Source organism: Crassostrea angulata, chromosome 2, assembly GCF_025612915.1.
Source record: "Crassostrea angulata isolate pt1a10 chromosome 2, ASM2561291v2, whole genome shotgun sequence".
NCBI classification, from domain to species: Eukaryota; Metazoa; Mollusca; class Bivalvia; order Ostreida; family Ostreidae; genus Magallana; species Magallana angulata.
Genome location: NC_069112.1, coordinates 54,193,262 through 54,210,240, shown reverse-complemented (window position 1 = coordinate 54,210,240; position 16,979 = coordinate 54,193,262). Strand labels below are relative to the sequence as shown.

General features: G+C 37.3%; 2 protein-coding genes across 4 annotated transcripts; both read right to left on the bottom strand.

Moving 5' to 3' along the window:
* Positions 1-368: 368 nt before the first annotated feature.
* LOC128170491 (slit homolog 2 protein-like) lies at positions 369-6,261 on the bottom strand. Of its 2 annotated transcripts, none has more exons than XM_052836264.1 (3): positions 6,068-6,261; positions 4,808-5,117; positions 369-4,125 (listed from the first exon to the last, which is right to left on the bottom strand). In XM_052836264.1, exons 2-3 carry the CDS (start codon positions 5,072-5,074, stop codon positions 742-744), a joined length of 3,651 nt encoding a protein of 1,216 aa, XP_052692224.1. In that variant the 5' UTR covers positions 5,075-5,117; positions 6,068-6,261; the 3' UTR covers positions 369-741. The 2 variants fall into 2 exon arrangements, with proteins under 2 accessions (XP_052692224.1, XP_052692225.1); XM_052836265.1 differs by lacking the exon at positions 6,068-6,261 and adding an exon at positions 6,029-6,061.
* Positions 6,262-9,230: 2,969 nt separating this feature from the next.
* Positions 9,231-16,860, bottom strand: LOC128170498 (kelch-like protein 24). Of its 2 annotated transcripts, none has more exons than XM_052836273.1 (2): positions 16,694-16,860; positions 9,231-11,683 (listed from the first exon to the last, which is right to left on the bottom strand). In XM_052836273.1, the coding sequence occupies exon 2, from the start codon at positions 11,585-11,587 to the stop codon at positions 9,797-9,799; it is 1,791 nt and encodes a 596-aa protein (XP_052692233.1). In that variant the 5' UTR covers positions 11,588-11,683; positions 16,694-16,860; the 3' UTR covers positions 9,231-9,796. The 2 variants fall into 2 exon arrangements, with proteins under 2 accessions (XP_052692233.1, XP_052692235.1); XM_052836275.1 differs by lacking the exon at positions 16,694-16,860 and adding an exon at positions 11,845-11,998.
* Positions 16,861-16,979: the final 119 nt, after the last annotated feature.

Here is a 16,979-nt window from a genome sequence, read left to right as displayed (position 1 = left end):
TGACGCTGGATTCAAGTAAAATATATAAAGATTGCGTAGTCTTAGCTCAAAAGCCAGACAAATCCTATTGATTTCAAAGAGCCATGACTGAGTGACCAACATTGAAATAGACATGCCTACGTCACATTGCTGTTGGACACAACTAAATTGCAAAGTCCAAGCTTTTGTTAAAAAAACGTTTTTTTGTAAACTGCTATTATAAGCAATCGATTTGATTATGCTAGATCATATCTGGCCTCAACCGTATCTTACTCATTGTAAAAGTATTACACAAATCCAACCGCCGCCAATGAATAATGCAATTGTAGCCAATCTACTGTCCATGAATGAGAATAATTGGGTTAAAAGAATATCAAGAAAACACACAATAGTGTAATTTTTCTTTAGTTTTGTATGAATCGATCCTAACACATGATAAACAATATAAGAAGATACAACCAGCGTATCTTTCTGAATTCGTGCAAAGAATACTATTTCCAATGTTTTATATACAATCCATGAATTACTTACAAGGCTTGTTTGTAATAATTCGTAATGTTATACGTAATGTATATATATGCATTACGTTCCTGTAAAATGTTATGCATCTCTCTCTCTCTCTCTCTCTCTCTCTCTCTCTCTCTCTCTCTCTCTCTCTCTCTCTCTCTCTCTCTCTCTCTCTCTCCACAGACTCATTATCAATTCCCTGTTTGCATACCCCTCTCACTGCTTTCGACAACATTTTTAACAAGTTACTCTATCCTAATCTACATCACATTCGTCGCCCTTGTCTTTCCTCGCTGCATTATATATAATTGTCTCGGTGTCACATATACCGATCTCACTGTCCTGTGAGAAGGGCTCCAGACGGCTTCGTCTCTTTGGAAGTTCGTACTCTAATCTCTCCCAGGCGCACCGGGAACGCGCAGTGATGTAATTTCCGCTTACCAACATCTTTTTTAATCCAGGCTCCAAACTGGTAAAATCTATATCCCCTACAACAACGACTATCACTTTAAATTGGCTATGCTCACGCGCATGCTTGGCCGCCACCCGGAAACAGTTCATGTAGTACTGGTTGTTGCCTACATATTTAGTCACAACAAACAGCGCACATTTGCTTTCCTTGATCTTGGAATTTTCAGTTTCAAGAAGACTGTTGGCAAGGTCGGTAGAGTCAGAAGTCGTTAGTTTGTGGCCGAATTGATTAAGCCTTGGAATCAGTTCTTTATTCGCCCAGTCGGACCCCTTGACGTCATTGAAATCGTACATAAGAAAAACGTCATAAATGCTGTGTGCTTCGTACTGATGACGAAAGCATTTTATGTTGAGTTTCGTTCCAAAGACAGCTATGATGTCACGCCGGAAGTATATACAGGATGCGAACACCAGCAAGGCTGCACACAACAAGATCACTGCGGCCACAATGACGCCCTTATGATCGGAGGATCTAGCAGCAGTTTTTCCTAGACAGTTGAAATATCTCGGTGCAACACGAATCATTTCATTTCCATTATTTTCACAAAGAATGGATTCGCGGTCGAAAATCCTGCTCCTGTGTTCGTCGATCCAATTTCGCAGTGCCTTGTTTTTGCATTTACAGACGAAGGCATTGTTTCCGATGAAGATTCTTCGGAGATGCGGTTTATCAACAATCATTTCGAGGACCTCGGCATCGAGATATTTAATGTTATTATGACTAATGTCTAACAACATCAAGCTTTTAGAGTTTGGCAAAGAATGTGAGTCAAATGCATCTATAGAATTGTTTCTGAGATACAGTTCTTCGAGATAAGTCAAGTTGGCGAAAACGTCACTTGGTAAATTCTCTATTCTATTTTCTGCTAAATCCAACTTTTTCAAACTTTGGAACGGTCGGAAAAAGTCTTGTGTCAAAAAGCTAACATTACTGCCATTGATGTACAGTTCTTGGGTTTGGAAACTTCCGGTATTAACTTCCTTCGAGAATGTTAAATTTCTTAAGGCGTTGCCGTCAAGGTATATCCGTAAGGCTGAGCGGGGAATCCCTTCCGGTACCTGCGTGACGTCAGAGCACCTAACCACGGTCGTGTGACTGGCCTCCGAATTTCCAAGGCATTGACAATTTTCGGGACAGGAATCTTGCGTTTTACACAAAAAGTCGCCAATCGGAACGTCTCTGATTTTCATCTTGTAGTGTTTGGGAAGTACAACACAATCGTCCATTCTGTAATGGTTCGTCGGAAAATATTGGTCTCCCATTTCAATTTCCGGTTCCTTTATCCAACGCATTCCACAGGAACATTCAAAAACGTTGCTTGTGAGATTGAAAACTGGTTTGGAATTGAATAATTTAAATGGTTTGATCTCTTTTAATCTGTTATGAGAAAGGTCTACTAGACTTAGATTCGGAAAACCCTCGAATGCCTCGACGGAAACATACGAAATATTACAAAAAGAAAGGAATATGTTCTGCAAGTTGGGTTCTCTGAATGCGCTCATGTCGAGCAGTTCGGGAATCAAATTGTGAATGCGCGTGATAGGATTGTGAGACAAAATTAAATTCTGGAGATGGTCAAGGGATTGAAAAGTGGCAAACATCCCGTTAATCTCTTCAATGTTGTTGTGTGATAAGTCAAGTGTAACCAACGAATCGGCACCGCCGAAATAACCACGTGATAAATTCAATGAAAGTTGATTGGTTGAAATGTTCAAATGCTTCAGGTTGGTAAATGTTTGAAAGGCTCTCTCGTTAAATGTCTGAATTCTATTAATTGACAAAGAAACGAAGGTGAGTTGTGAGAAATTCCCCGAGTCTGAAATGGATAACGTAGTGATATCGTTAGAATCAAGAATTACTTTGTTTACGTATGAATTTGAAAGAGAGGCTGGGAAATGTTCCATTCGGTTTTCTTCAGCGTCTAACAGGATCAATGAGTTCGGAAACTTTACATTATCAAGAGACAAGATTTTGTTATGAGACAGTAATAAAGACTTGAGATTCGACATGGTTGAAAACACATTATCTTGGAAAGTTGCCAAAAGGTTGTGTCTTAAGTCTAGCACGGTCAGTTTTCCGAGGCCTTCAAATGCACGATCCTCCAGAAGCTCAAAGTCATTTCGTGAGAGATTCAAGACCTTTAGACTTTCTAATCCTCTAAAGAACCCCGATCGTATTTTGATAAAGTTGTTTACACTCAGGTCTAGCTCCTCTAGTGATCGGAGCTGGGAGAACAGTGGTATGGATGAGTTCTTCAGCATGTTGTCAGAGATGTCTAGCTTTTTAAGAGAAGACAGTCCGTCGAAAGCTGTGGGGCCAATCTCGTGAATAACGTTCATGGAGAAATCTAGTGTTGTCAAATTCTGCGCTCCTCTTAGGAAACCTGGTGTTTGCAGTTCCTTTATTAAGTTTTGGGATACTTTCAGAGTCTGTAAAGGAGACGGTTGATCAATGTCGCCAACCAAACTCTTGATGTCATTATGGGACAGATCCAACAGCAAGAGATGGACGCAAACCTCCACTGCTTGGAATTCAAACGATTTAAGCCTGTTCTCGCCCATGTGTAAATATTGGACTTCCGGTGCATGCTCACAGAGCGTCTCCGGTATAGAAGTAAGGTCGTTTTCTGTGAAATCGATGGTGAGTAGTTTTTGCAGGCCGACAAACGCGTCACGTTGAATCAAAGTGTTATTGATATTGTTTGATGTCAGGTTTAATGTAACAACGTTAGGTATGCTTTTGAAAGCATTGTGAGGAATAGAGTCAATGAGATTATCACTAAAATCAATGTAAGTCAGGTTCTCCAGTTTCTTTCTACAGTCAAACATGTGGACCGGGAAATTGTGAAAGTTGGTTCCTTGCATTAACAAGACCTCAAGTCCGTTTACGTCACAAAGAAACCCCGCATCCAACGTCTTCAAGGGGTTCCTACTCAGATCCAGATACTTCAGTGACGTCAGGGATCTGAGGGCTTCCCCTTCGACGATGGCGATGAGATTGTCCGAGAGGTCCAGGACTTCCAAGTTCCGGAGTGACGAGAACATCTTGTTCGGGAGTTTCCGGAGCTGGCAGTAGAAATGGTCGTCAAACTGCCGGAAATGTTGAGGGCTGGCGGCGTTGCTTCCTTTTTTACACATGCAAACGTGTTTTGGAGATGCATAGTATTCCTGTAAAAAAAAAAGAAATAAAATCCATCAATGTTGTTTGTGTGTTCAATTTTTGTGTTCCATACTTTAAAAAAAAAAATATGCATCGAACTGAATACAACCCTATTTTAAATACAAAATGAATTTGAATAAATTTTAGATCATTTCATACAGTTACTGAAAGCAAGATGGGCATTGGCAATGTGAAGTTTGACAAAATCATTTGATTACATGTATAGAGATTGATGTATTAGCACTGGTAGAGTTCAGACAATATTATTTACTCTTATTAAAAGAAATAAAAACTTTCAATTGCAAGATCGTTACTGACCCTCACCCCTTACTGCCATCATTTAGCTGTTTAAAGATATGCGACATTCAATATGACAATTTTCCTGCAAGTAATTCACACTTTTCAATGTCTTACTCTGTCGAAATGGAATTTGATAATAATTTGATTATAATATCATTGCGCATGCACGTTAAATTTTCAGTTGTATTATGTTCATATTTGATATTTTAAACAACTATACAAATACAAATGTACAATGTACATGTATTAATAATTTGCAATTGAAATTGATCAAAAAGGATGAAAGCGTAGATATTACTTATAAACCAAGTTTAAAAAAATCAAAATGGTAAAGTTTATTAAATTATTATTATTTAGGAAACAAGAAATTAAGAATATTATAATTCTGACCTGTTTTAAACAGTTGACAGCCAGATATGTAACATTTTCTGGATTATAGCGCCATTGATCTTCGATTTCCTGGAAACGGTGATTGCGCATGCACCGGACCATATCCTCTTGCAGAGAAAGGATGCACTCTCCAAAGATGTTCCGATTGAAGCTGTACGTTCGGAACTTCTCTGGATACCACTCCACCGATACCGTAAAGTTCCCAGCAAATATGGCGAGGAATTTCCAGAGAAAGACCAGTAGAAATAATTGTCGAACGCCAAACATAATTGTAGCTGCTAAGTATGTTCTTCTCAAAACCCGAAGCTAGCTGTTAATAAAAAAAAACCAGAAAAATTGTAAGAATTGGTCGCTACACGACAATTTTATAATAATCGTTTGAAAAAACAGATAATTGGACACTGGGGTAATATGAAAATCATTGATGCATGAAGGACTTTTGATTGTTTGCTGTCATAAGGTCATCTAAGGGCATAGTTTCAAGGACGTATTTAAAAGACTATTATAAAGCTAAATCAAGCTCCCAGGTTATGAAACATGATGCGTTTTATTAGGCCAAGAAAGAAATACGAATTTTGCTGACGATAGATTAAAGTGTATTGATGTATAGAAAAATATCCATTGTCAAAGCTGTATTTATAGATGAATATTGTATTTCTGGAATTTATGTGCACGTTTTGTAAAAACAAGCCCCTCACCCCCCCCCCCCCCCAAACACACACCACATTTTTTAAATATTTTTGTTTCCAGACAATGAACCTTTCAATTGTTATCGGGGGTCAACTGAGAGAGAGAGAGAGAGAGAGAGAGAGAGAGAGAGAGAGAGAGAGAGAGAGAGAGAGAGAGAGAGAGAGAGAGAGAGAGAGATTGTGTCATCCAATTTAATGTTTTCTAGGTTAACCGAAGCAACATAATCCACCTTTAGGACAACTTACACAAGTTCTTTTTGTTGTTAAACCCTAGCTGTTTTCATAACAAAAAAACGAAGACAAATCTGTACGTATGTACTATCTTCCTTGTAAGAAACGATTTAATTATTTGCACATGTATATATAAACAGGAGCGCCTGCCACGATAATTCTAACAATTAAAACAATGGAGAGTGATAACGTGAGACCTTGATAGACGAGACATCAAAATAAGCGACAATGAATAAAATTACAGAGGAGAGAGAAGAGCAAAATAATTCTATGTATACAAGATACAAAATATTCACCCTACCTTCCATATGTTCGAAAATCTACCTCTAAAGTAACATACCTGGGTAACGAACACATCGCTCTACCTGCATAACATATACCTGGCAGGCCCGATTTCCCTTATGTCAACTTACAAGACGGAAGACATTACCCCCCGGGGGTCCCGGGCACGCGCCGTCATAGGTGTATATATATTTATAGCCTGGCTTCGTTAGTACTTGCTTCCTTACACCTGGTTGACCGCGCACGCAGATCAGTTTTGTACTGTTGTGTAGTTGAACTATTGTCTAGTAGAAGTATGGGCGACAAGGGTACTGAAGTCTTTTATTTAGAATTTCTTATTTTTGAATTTTTATCATATTTGAATAATGAAATATATATGTGATATTAAGGTTATTGCATATAATTATGTAAACTGTAATGACGTTTTTGTGCAAACTCAAAATGAGCATTTTATTTACGGACCGTAATGACAAGCTTGTGTAGTTTTCAGTTGATAAAGATATTTCAAATATAAAGGACCGGCTTTAACAGATAAAATTTCACCTGTACTATTCATCGGTCAGTGAAAATATAGGTCAAATACATTGTTGTGTAGAACTGTGTAAAGGTATATAACTCTTCCTACAATTTCTCTCTGTCTTTGTCTCTCTCTCTGACTCTCCCTCCCCCTCTTTCTCTCTCTCTCTCTCTCTCTCTCTCTCTCTCTCTCTCTCTCTCTCAACTTTTTTTTAGACGTACATAATGTAAAGCTATATATGATCATATGAGCTATAACTGATCATGACGGTACAAAAACTCGGATACATTAACTTTGCCTATATGGAAGACAACTCCTCCTACCATCTCTCTCTCTCTCTCTCTCTCTCTCTCTCTCTCTCTCTCTCTCTCTCTCTCTCTCTCTCTCTCTCTCTCTCTCTCTCTCTCTCAGATTTTCTAATTTAAGTTGGCATTTTATTTTCAGGTTATTGTGTACGTTGAAAAAAATATAAACTATTTTTTTTTCAATGACAAATTCTCTCAAAATATGCATCAAAATGATCGAGTCACATTTTTTCTACCAAAAAAAAAAAATGGTTGTTTTCTGACGAATTTTACATGTATAATTATGTTCTAAAATAGAAAGATAAGGGGTTTTTAATCCAAGGTTTGATAAAGTGAAACACTTCATGTAAAGTGGCCCATCAAGTCTCCCTTTTCTAAAAACTTGGAAACTGGTTGGTTTTTTTTTTTAAAACTCACTTCCCCATCACTACTCTTCCTCTTGCATCAATTTTTATAAATTTTTCTCCCTGGATCATTGGATGCTCAATTATTGCTAACCTCATTACAGAAGTGAACTAAATACCCCATACCTGACGTTTTAAATTTTCCTTTAATAAAAATAAATACCCTATATAAGGTATTTATGTATATAATGTCCTTTCTGATATATTTCATTTTATCAAATAAAAATATACAACATAAGTAGTCATGTTGTATATTTTTATTTGATAAAATGAAATATATCAGAAAAGACAATAACGCCAGTTTCAGGCTATCTGAACTTCGAATCAATTCATTTTTTTAATATTATATTTTTTGCGATACGCAGTTTTCCGTTGTTAAGTTATATAACCTCGAATTCTGTCGAAAAAGTAAACATGACATAAGATTTTTATCAAATTTTATATCATACATCATTTATGCAGGTCCTGTTTGTGTAAATATATCACTTTCACTTGTTTTAAACGAGTACAAGGAAAAATTATAAGTTGCCATGCGATTATGTCTTTTTTATAGAGTAGTTTACTTCCGTTTTTCCGTCGGGATCGATATTACATTATGCAATCCCTATTCCTTTACTTGGTAATTATATAATGCAGTACATTAATTGTATCATCCATTTCAGTTTTATTTCTAGTGGAAAGTTAAATGAAAATAGACGTATTATACTCGTATTTACAAAAGGGAAAAAATGATATCTAAGACTAAATATTTCAATAAAGGGTTAAGGTTAAAAAAAACCCTTTAAAAATTCCTCGCACGTTTGGTGTAGATATTCTGTGGTAGTAAGAATTCGTTATTGATAGAAGTAACTCAACAAAATCTATCCTTATAATTAAATGGTAAAGATAGGTGAAAATCGGAGACCATTATATATATATATATATATATGCAATACATTTTTTCCCCCTGACTTTTGTAGTTTTTTTTAACAATTGATTATATCTGAGCAGTAAGTTAAAAACTGGTCTGGGTCTAAACATGTATTATTCCAGTGTAAACAAAGGGATTATAAGGTTAATTAAAATATATACTTTCAGAGACAGTACAGTAAAACGCAGTTATTACGAAGTCCCAGGGACGGGTGATTTAGCTTCGTTATAAAAAAAATTCGTTATATCCGTCAAGTTTATAACGTTTAATAAAGTCCCGGGGAATTAAAATCACTTCGCTGTTAGCGTCAATTCGTTATAAGCGTGGTCACTATAACTGTGTTTTACTGTATATTTTATTCATTAGTTTCTGTTGTTGTAATTCTTATGAAACAATGGAAATCAATTTGAAATCGAACACTTTTTTGCAAGAAAAGATAAATACATGTAGTCATATATGACTGATAAAAAAAGAAAGAACAGGGAAATTCTTGCATCATGAATATCGATAGCATGCGCTCCTAAATAAGAAATTGATTTCTCATTTTATCAAGCGTCCAAATCGTGCTACGCCGCTCTAATCCTTAATCACGTACATGTAATTCCCTCTAATCAAGACGTCACGCGTCGTTGGTTTACCTACATTCGTTATTATTAAAAGTATCTAAAAAAAATCTAAACTTAATTTTATGGTATAGATATTTTATCTGTATCAAAATAATGAACATCCTATTGTAATGTAGTCTTGCCCAGTCGTAGAGCAGGAGGATTATGTAAAAGGACTATTTGTAATGTTCAAATCGTATTCATAGCAACAACGAAAAAAAAGCTTCATAAGTGGTAATACGGAATAGAACTGTCGGAAAAAATTGAGAGGGGATAAGAGCTTTGAACTTTTTTAACCTATCCAATTTAGCTAAAAAAAAGTTCAAATTTTTAATCTGCTTGAAGATATATTCATAATGAGATGGTAAAAGTAAAAAACTTCATAACACGGATACACTTAGCTTTTCCGGTAAACATGTGATGTTCACATGTAACATATGATTTGTAATTGCATACTACCAAAACAAATAATCCCATGTATACTTGTAATATTTTGTTTTATTTATCAAAAAATAAAATACAGAGGCATATAATAACACTACAGACTTGGCAGAGTGTTTGTTTAGCCGAGTCTACACACATCTCTGATTAAACATACCAACAATCGCTTGTCTAGGCAAAATCTAATAAATAAAAATAAATAAAATACAGATGTACAATGTATATCTATATATATAAACCCAAAGATGTTTTGTATGTTCACAGCCTTTAAAGTTGAACTAACTTAAAAAACAACTGTCTGAAGACAACAGACGTACATATACAACTTTGGAAGATCTGTAACAGTTTAATACATTTTCAAGTCATTTTCAAGTACAACTTCGATAACATGATTCTATTTGACTGAAGTTGAAAAAATATAACTGGTCGTGTGGTACAAAAATATGCATGTTTAATGAATACCAACAGACCTGATTTCGATAAATAATATGTTGGGTTTGTTTTTTTTTTTTGGTTTATTAGCTGAACAATTTCAAGTACTAGAAAATGCGACTTATATAACGCGCACCGACATTAACTGCAAACGTTGCAGAGGGGAACGTGCGTTATCTGCGAGTCGATTTCGGGGAATCCTCCTTAAGCGTCTGTAAATACTTCTTCTGAATAGCGACCTTCACGCAGCCGTCGATCAGCCTCGGTTTGGGCAGGGTGTCCCTCAGTTTCGTACATCCTGTCGTGGAAGGGTCGAACATGATCAGATCGCTACATAGTGTTGCGTTGTCGATCTCCCCGCCCAAGACTATGACGTTTCCCCGGTGCTGTATCACGCCGAAGTGAATCCGTTGAAACGCTGTCAGTCGGCCCACAGTTCGACAGAACGGCTTCTTAGCCGTATCTTTCCTGTCTTTTACATACTCAACGACCCGACCGTCGAAGAAAATCAGGAAAATGCGCTTATCACACGTGATGGATTTAGTCAGTTTACACGCCATCGGTATTTTGGCATCCACTTTCGTCGCTTGTCTTGTGCGCGTCTCGTAACACTGAATAAATGCTGTGTCTTTTCTGTCATTCTTTTCGCCCCCGAAGATGTAAATAGACTCGCCCACTACAGCAGCCGAGAAGGAACTGACGGCAATAGGCAGGTCGCCCGCCATCTCCCATTGGTCTTCTTCAATGATGTAGCGTTCAATGCTTGACAACATACGATGTCCGTCGTCAAGCTTGTTGTCATAGCCACCGATCGCATAAAGCGCCCCGGTGACAGCGACTATCGCATGGCGGCGTCGTCCGTACCCCATGCACTCGTTCTGGAGCCACTTATTCTTGCTGCTGTCGTACCACAAGAGACACTTTTGCATGGATCCGCCCCCGTTTATATATATGTCGTTTTGATAGGTGCAGGAGGCGAACTCGATGCCGGGATCATACGGCAGAGCGGCGATGGAGAACCACTCTTTTCTGTAAAAACTGTAACATATCACTCCTAATGAACGAACATAGGGGGGCGTGGTCGATTCACACCCACCAAGTAGCACTAGCACTTCCTCCTGACTGGCCGTCAAGCGTAGACACGTTTGCTTCCCTTGTGCCTCCTGCTGCCGCGCGGGTAAGAGTTTGAAAGACTTTGCCTCGTTGATGAATTTCATACACGCGAGGTCTTCTTTTAGAAACTCGTGTTTTTCTTCTAGATTCACCAAGTATTCCGGCGTCAGAAAGGCAAGCCGAATTTGTTCGAACAAGATCCCGCAGCTCTCCTTCCGTTTCTCGACATCTCGTTCGATCCACTTGATGACGAGATCACAGAGCTGATCCTCGCTGTCGATGTCTAGCGTATCCTCCTTAATAATGGACGCCACCTCACGGCCGTCCAACTCCCAGAATTCCTCATTTGTGATGATTTCCTTAAAGTTCCGGGCAATCAGTTGAACGGATTTCTCCGTCAGTGTGTGACAATCGTGCAAGACGGACAATCGCCAGACCTTCAGACAATTTTCGTTGGTAAGATGCGGGTGGAGGAACTCTTCAATGATTCCCTGCAAAGCTTTGATTTGCAACACCGCCGCGATGTGTAGCAGCTCCACGGCGTTGTCAGTCGTCATCACTTCCTCCGCTTTACCGGTGTACATAAAACTCAAAACGATTTCAAACAGATCAGGGTCCATTTCCGGAAACGTCACTTGACCACTAATGCTTTCGCGCATGCCCGAGCTAAACATGGCGTCAAAGTATGGCGACATTGCTGCTAGGATGCTTTTATGACAATTGAAGGTTTTCTCGCCCACTTCGATTGTGACGTCAGAATGGTCACCCGTGGTCCACAGCCTCTTCATGGAATCGCACAAGAGGTCCAGATAGATTTTGTTTAACACCATCTCAGGTGACTTTGCTGCCATGATGACTTTGTCCAGTGCTATAAAAAAACGGACCGTGTCTGTCTACATCGTGTGTTCCAAAGTCGAAGCCGGTTGTGTTTTCTTCTCAGATACTTCCTGAAAGCAAAGGACAAAAATGAACTTAAGGAAAATCAAATTCAAATACAAAGATCGCACGACATTTACATTATACGTACATGTGCAAATAAAAGTTAAAAACCTCGCAGTATTTGAGGAACGCTGAAATCAAAAATCTAAAAAATGTTTTGAAAACGTACATTTATACATGTATCTTTTTCTCATATCCTACATGTAGACGAACACGCAGGTCCATAACCACAAAATAAACAACAAACAATAGACCTCTCCCAAAAGCCGGTATGTCCCTTTGTTTACAATAAACATGTAATCAATATAAAATTACATAACAAAACACAAGGCTAATTTGATCCTTGATCCAGAACCGAGGGGAGCCAATCAGACCTCAACATGCAGCGTTCGTCTCCAAAAGGAAGTACTCGTATCTAGAACTGAGTGCACGTGCGTAGTCCCCCTTTGTCGTCGACATGCACACGCCTTAAGTACCATAAGTACCGGGACCCGGATGAGAAAATAAGTACACTCCGCGAGTACGTCGGGAAATAATTGCTTCCTTGTAAAAAACGTATTTTGTCGGTTTGTTTACATTAATTGTATAAGTTTAATTGTGAAATTTTAATTGGCCTAAATAAAGCGTTACTTGTATGCCTTTTCATTATCTAGCATGAAACTGGCGACGTTTTTGCAGAGAGAGAGAGAGAGAGAGAGAGAGAGAGAGAGAGAGAGAGAGAGAGAGAGAGAGAAAGAGAGAGAGAGAGAGAGAGTTTAAAATTTGATTCTGGTAAAGGGGTCAGACAATAAAACGCATGTCAATTTATTTTTTCCATTGGTAATCAGGTTTTATAATAATTCTAGAGTACTTCTTACGACCACCCCCCCCCCCATTTTATTTTCAAATCTTAACAACTTATCTGTTCTAAAATGTCATAACTCAAAAAGTAATAATTCTTGATAATAACAAATAAATCCAACTTGCATATTCATAGTATATTACTAGTGATTTATTTAGATAAAAATCTATAAAATATTCAAAAGTGCTGGCGCTATTTAAGTGAAATGAATAATTCCTTTAATACATTAAAAACGTGGACACAAAGAAATACTTGTACAAGCAGACAAAAATGAAAAAAGAGAGAGTGAAGACATAAATAATACATATCAATGTCGAGCCGGTGAATTAATCGTGTATTCTAATTAGAATAGGTTAAGCACTTTGAAAATTAAAAAAAAGTATATATATCATATATCTTTCTGTAGAAAATTGTACCTCGAAATTTGGACTCATCGCATTCATTTACGGAATAATAAAGTAACTGTGTGTTCATTTATATTCGTGGGTATCAATTTTCGTGGGTTTCGTGAAAACTACACTTTAACGGCTAATGATTCAATCAATACAATATGTTACAAATGTATTAAATATTGCACTTAAATGAACTTTAACTTAATCTCAACCCCCCCCCCCTATCCGCCCTTTTCTGTTTACAATTTTCAGAATAGCAAAGTTCATTTGTCTTTTTAAAAAATGCAAATCTATATAAACAGGCAAAATTTGCGTTAAATGTTATAAGTGTTATTTTTTGGACAGGAAATTTAAACATCGAATCTCACCTAAATCAAAATCACGGCTACAATTATCTCCGATTCCGAGCAATGTGATAAACTTGTGTGTTTTTCCTCTTTTTTTCCTTATAAAAGTACTCAAAAACAAAGGACATGCACCAGTCACATTTTATCTCAGAGATTTCTCCTTTGCTATCGGCATCGTGAAAAATCTAAATCGAGGCCAGTAACTAAAAGACCCAAACACGGTATTAATAAGACTAGACGTTGTTAATTGGACAGGAAACGTCTCTAATTAACATGTAATTAAAACTGCCCGTGCCGAATACTCTTGACTGGGATAAATGGAAATTGAAACAAAGCCAGGCTATCTACACCTCCCCACCCGTCTATCCAAAACTTTATTCTTTTCTTATGTCTTATGATAAAAGTACAATTCAAGAGTTGTTGAGTAAAATTTATCTTGAAGAGAGAGAGAGAGAGAGAGAGAGAGAGAGAGAGAGAGAGAGAGAGAGAGGGGGGGGGGGGGGGGAAACAAGTTGAAAGTTTTGGAAAGTCATGTTGAACTGTTTTCATCCTCTCTTTGGTAGAAATGAGCTTGTATATATAATGATATACATGTATGCGGTATGTTTTGCCCACGGCCTGAACTTTGGAATAAAGGGTTTACCGCAAAGACCGAAATCTCCCTAAATGTCTGTACTTGACAAACTTATTCTGTGGATGATTCATCCTTGTTTGGCTAAACCAAACCTAAACTCTTTGATAAACAAGCGACCCCCTTCTCTCTCTCTCTCTCTCTCTCTCTCTCTCTCTCTCTCTCTCTCTCTCTCCACATTAATATTCATGGTCAGTTTAATAGTAATTCATTCAAATTATATATTCTTTTTTATACATTACAGTTCAGAGGTACTATGTACTATTAACAAGCATCTGGCGTCAGATTTCGAATTTTTGAATATACATGTACATGTACATTTTATAGGAATGTACATATAAATGCATATTTCAAGATTTTATTCCGTTGCAGTTGCGACTTGGTAGTGCAAGAGTCTAAACTGTCGAGATCGTATGCTCTTGGATGTCGTTCAGTGAGGTGGTCGTTGGCTGTCTTTACTGGAGTCGTAATTAAGTCCTAAGTCCTAAGTCGTAAGTTATAAAGTTTTCTCTACCGAAGTTGTAAGCCGTAGGTCTTAAACAGAAAGTAGCAAGTCGTAGATCGGAGTGTTTTGAGACTCAATGTCCTTCACTTAATATCATTTAGATGAACGAAATTAGGGGAAAAAACAGCAAAAAACTCGAAACAAAATAAACGAAAACCACAGTTTTCGTCTCATGGGGTAGCCACAATGGGTTAGATTTTGCGGATTTGTATTTGTAATAAATCAGATAAAAGCGATTGAAGATTGAAAGTCAACCATTACAGCAGAGGGGCCCTTCAAATTTGAAGTTTGTATACTGGATTTTAAAAATCCTCTTTGCATCTATATTCTTTTTCGAACCGGGTAAAAAAATCATAAACGATCGATGCGATTAAAAAAAATAAGATAAAGGATTTAAACCTGGTAATCTGTTAGGAGATCATCATTTGTATTGTTGTTTTTATTGTTGTCACACCGGGTTTCTATGCCTAGGAGAGATGAGACAAGCAAAAGAGCAGGGGGTAAGATCACCCCTTGCTGAGCGCCAGGACAAGCCACATAGTTACACGTTCAATGAATTTCATTAAAAGTCAAGTATTTGATTTAATTTATTTTAAAATTATAAAATTCAAATTCAGTAAACAATACAGGCATACAAAAGTACACCTTATTTAACAAGTTAATATTCTTTTTTATTTTAAATTTAATTGGACCGGTGGGGGGGGGGGGGGCAAAATAATTGGGATAGATGAAGGCAGACAAGACCAAATGAGAATCTTAGAAGTATTCGTGTAGGAGGTGAACCGGGAGGGGTGTGATTATCCTTGTCTTGTCCCCTCATTCCACATGACCCCTACGTCACATTTGATGCTAATTTTCATTTCGTCTTTCACAACAGGTCAACCAACCTAAAGAAATGATGTTATTTTTCTTATCTTAATGAGGTTGAACCGGTGAAGGTTGTCCACAAAATGGGTTTATAAAGTATATTAATATCAACATTGATAGGGACTTATATTTTGTTGGAGATCAAAGAGAAAAATCTGTCCATGGGAAAGTGGTTTTGTTTGATCTTAACTACGAGATTACGAGGCGATAACCACAAAAGGAAACTCAACAACTAAAAACATTTTAAAATTCTTGTGAAAACATAATCATTGTACTTTTCAGTTAAGAGTGGTTATAAGTAAACAACCTCTTTGTAAAATGTAAAACTAACGATGAGAGCACTCAAATAAATCTGAATAATTGTAAAGTGGTACTATAGTTACGTAGTACTTAACAATTTTACGCATAGTACTGAAACAGTCAACATACTATATGCAAGGCCATTGCTTTTTCTTTGAAAGATGGAGAATGGATACATATACATTTACTTAATATGCACTACTCCTTTAGGAAAACAGCTGGTGATTTATATACTTATTTTCAAAGGCTTTCAATGAAAAATGGATCGACAGACCGAACTTTCAAAAACTGTCTATGTGTGTGTGTCTGTGGTGGTGGTGGTGGTGGGGGGTTGTCATCTGAATCTGTAGCAACTGTGTGTGTGTGTAGGTAAGAGAGAGAGAGAGAGAAAGAGAGAGAGAGAGAAATAATTAGTCTGTATTACAAGATATTATATTTATTCACTTAAAACTACCTGCAGAAACATGTTTTACTTATTGCCCGTCTAAACTTTAGGCTGTACTTCATCTTGGTAATAAAAAAAAAAATATGACAATATAAAACCGAACAAAAAATTATTAAAAACTTGAAAACTTGACCATCACAATTCATAACTCCTTTAACCTGTTCGAATGTTTATCAGTCGCGATCAGACTATAAAACCGGCTGTGTCAAGCAGGTACACGGTACATAAATCAATACACGACACACTCTCAATGATATTCTCGTACACACCTGAGAATGTATGGGGAATTTATGGAGGGGTCCTTAAAGTGTTGAGGCGGAGTAAGGGATTGATTAGAGAGCAGGCCATTTTACTGACTATGCACATAAACTGAACACTGCTTTAAGAGAGAAACGGTCAACATTTTTTTTTGCATTCTCAACTGTTCAATGTCGAATTAAAGCATGAATGTCAACAAAGTCACAGTTGAAAACTTAATCAGCGTTATGAGCGTACGACAGTCCCTACACCGGCATGACATGCAGTCATAACAGTATGAAATAAACACAGGTGATTCATACATTTTGCACTTCCGATATGTACAGTACATCAGTCCCGAATGTCAAAGAGATGTCAACAAAAAAGATACGAGCAAATGACAATTACTGATGCATACATGAAACTCAACATTGACAAGTCAAAAATACTTACCATCACCAGCTAGAAATTCACATCATGGTATTAACATGTTTCATCCCACTTCCTGCTCAAACAGAAACACACATGAAATCGACACTGTCACAACGTGTGCTAGTTGTGTGTGTATATATCGCCTCTCTCTTCTCTCCCTCTCTAGTTGACACGGGTTATTTTTAGACCGCCTGTTCGAGGACCGCCGAAGGGGAGGAATTAATAAACGTGATTTAATGTACGTAAAGTTTTGTTGAAGTTTTTATTTAAATTGTCCACTAGACCGTGAAAACAGCTTGTATAAGGC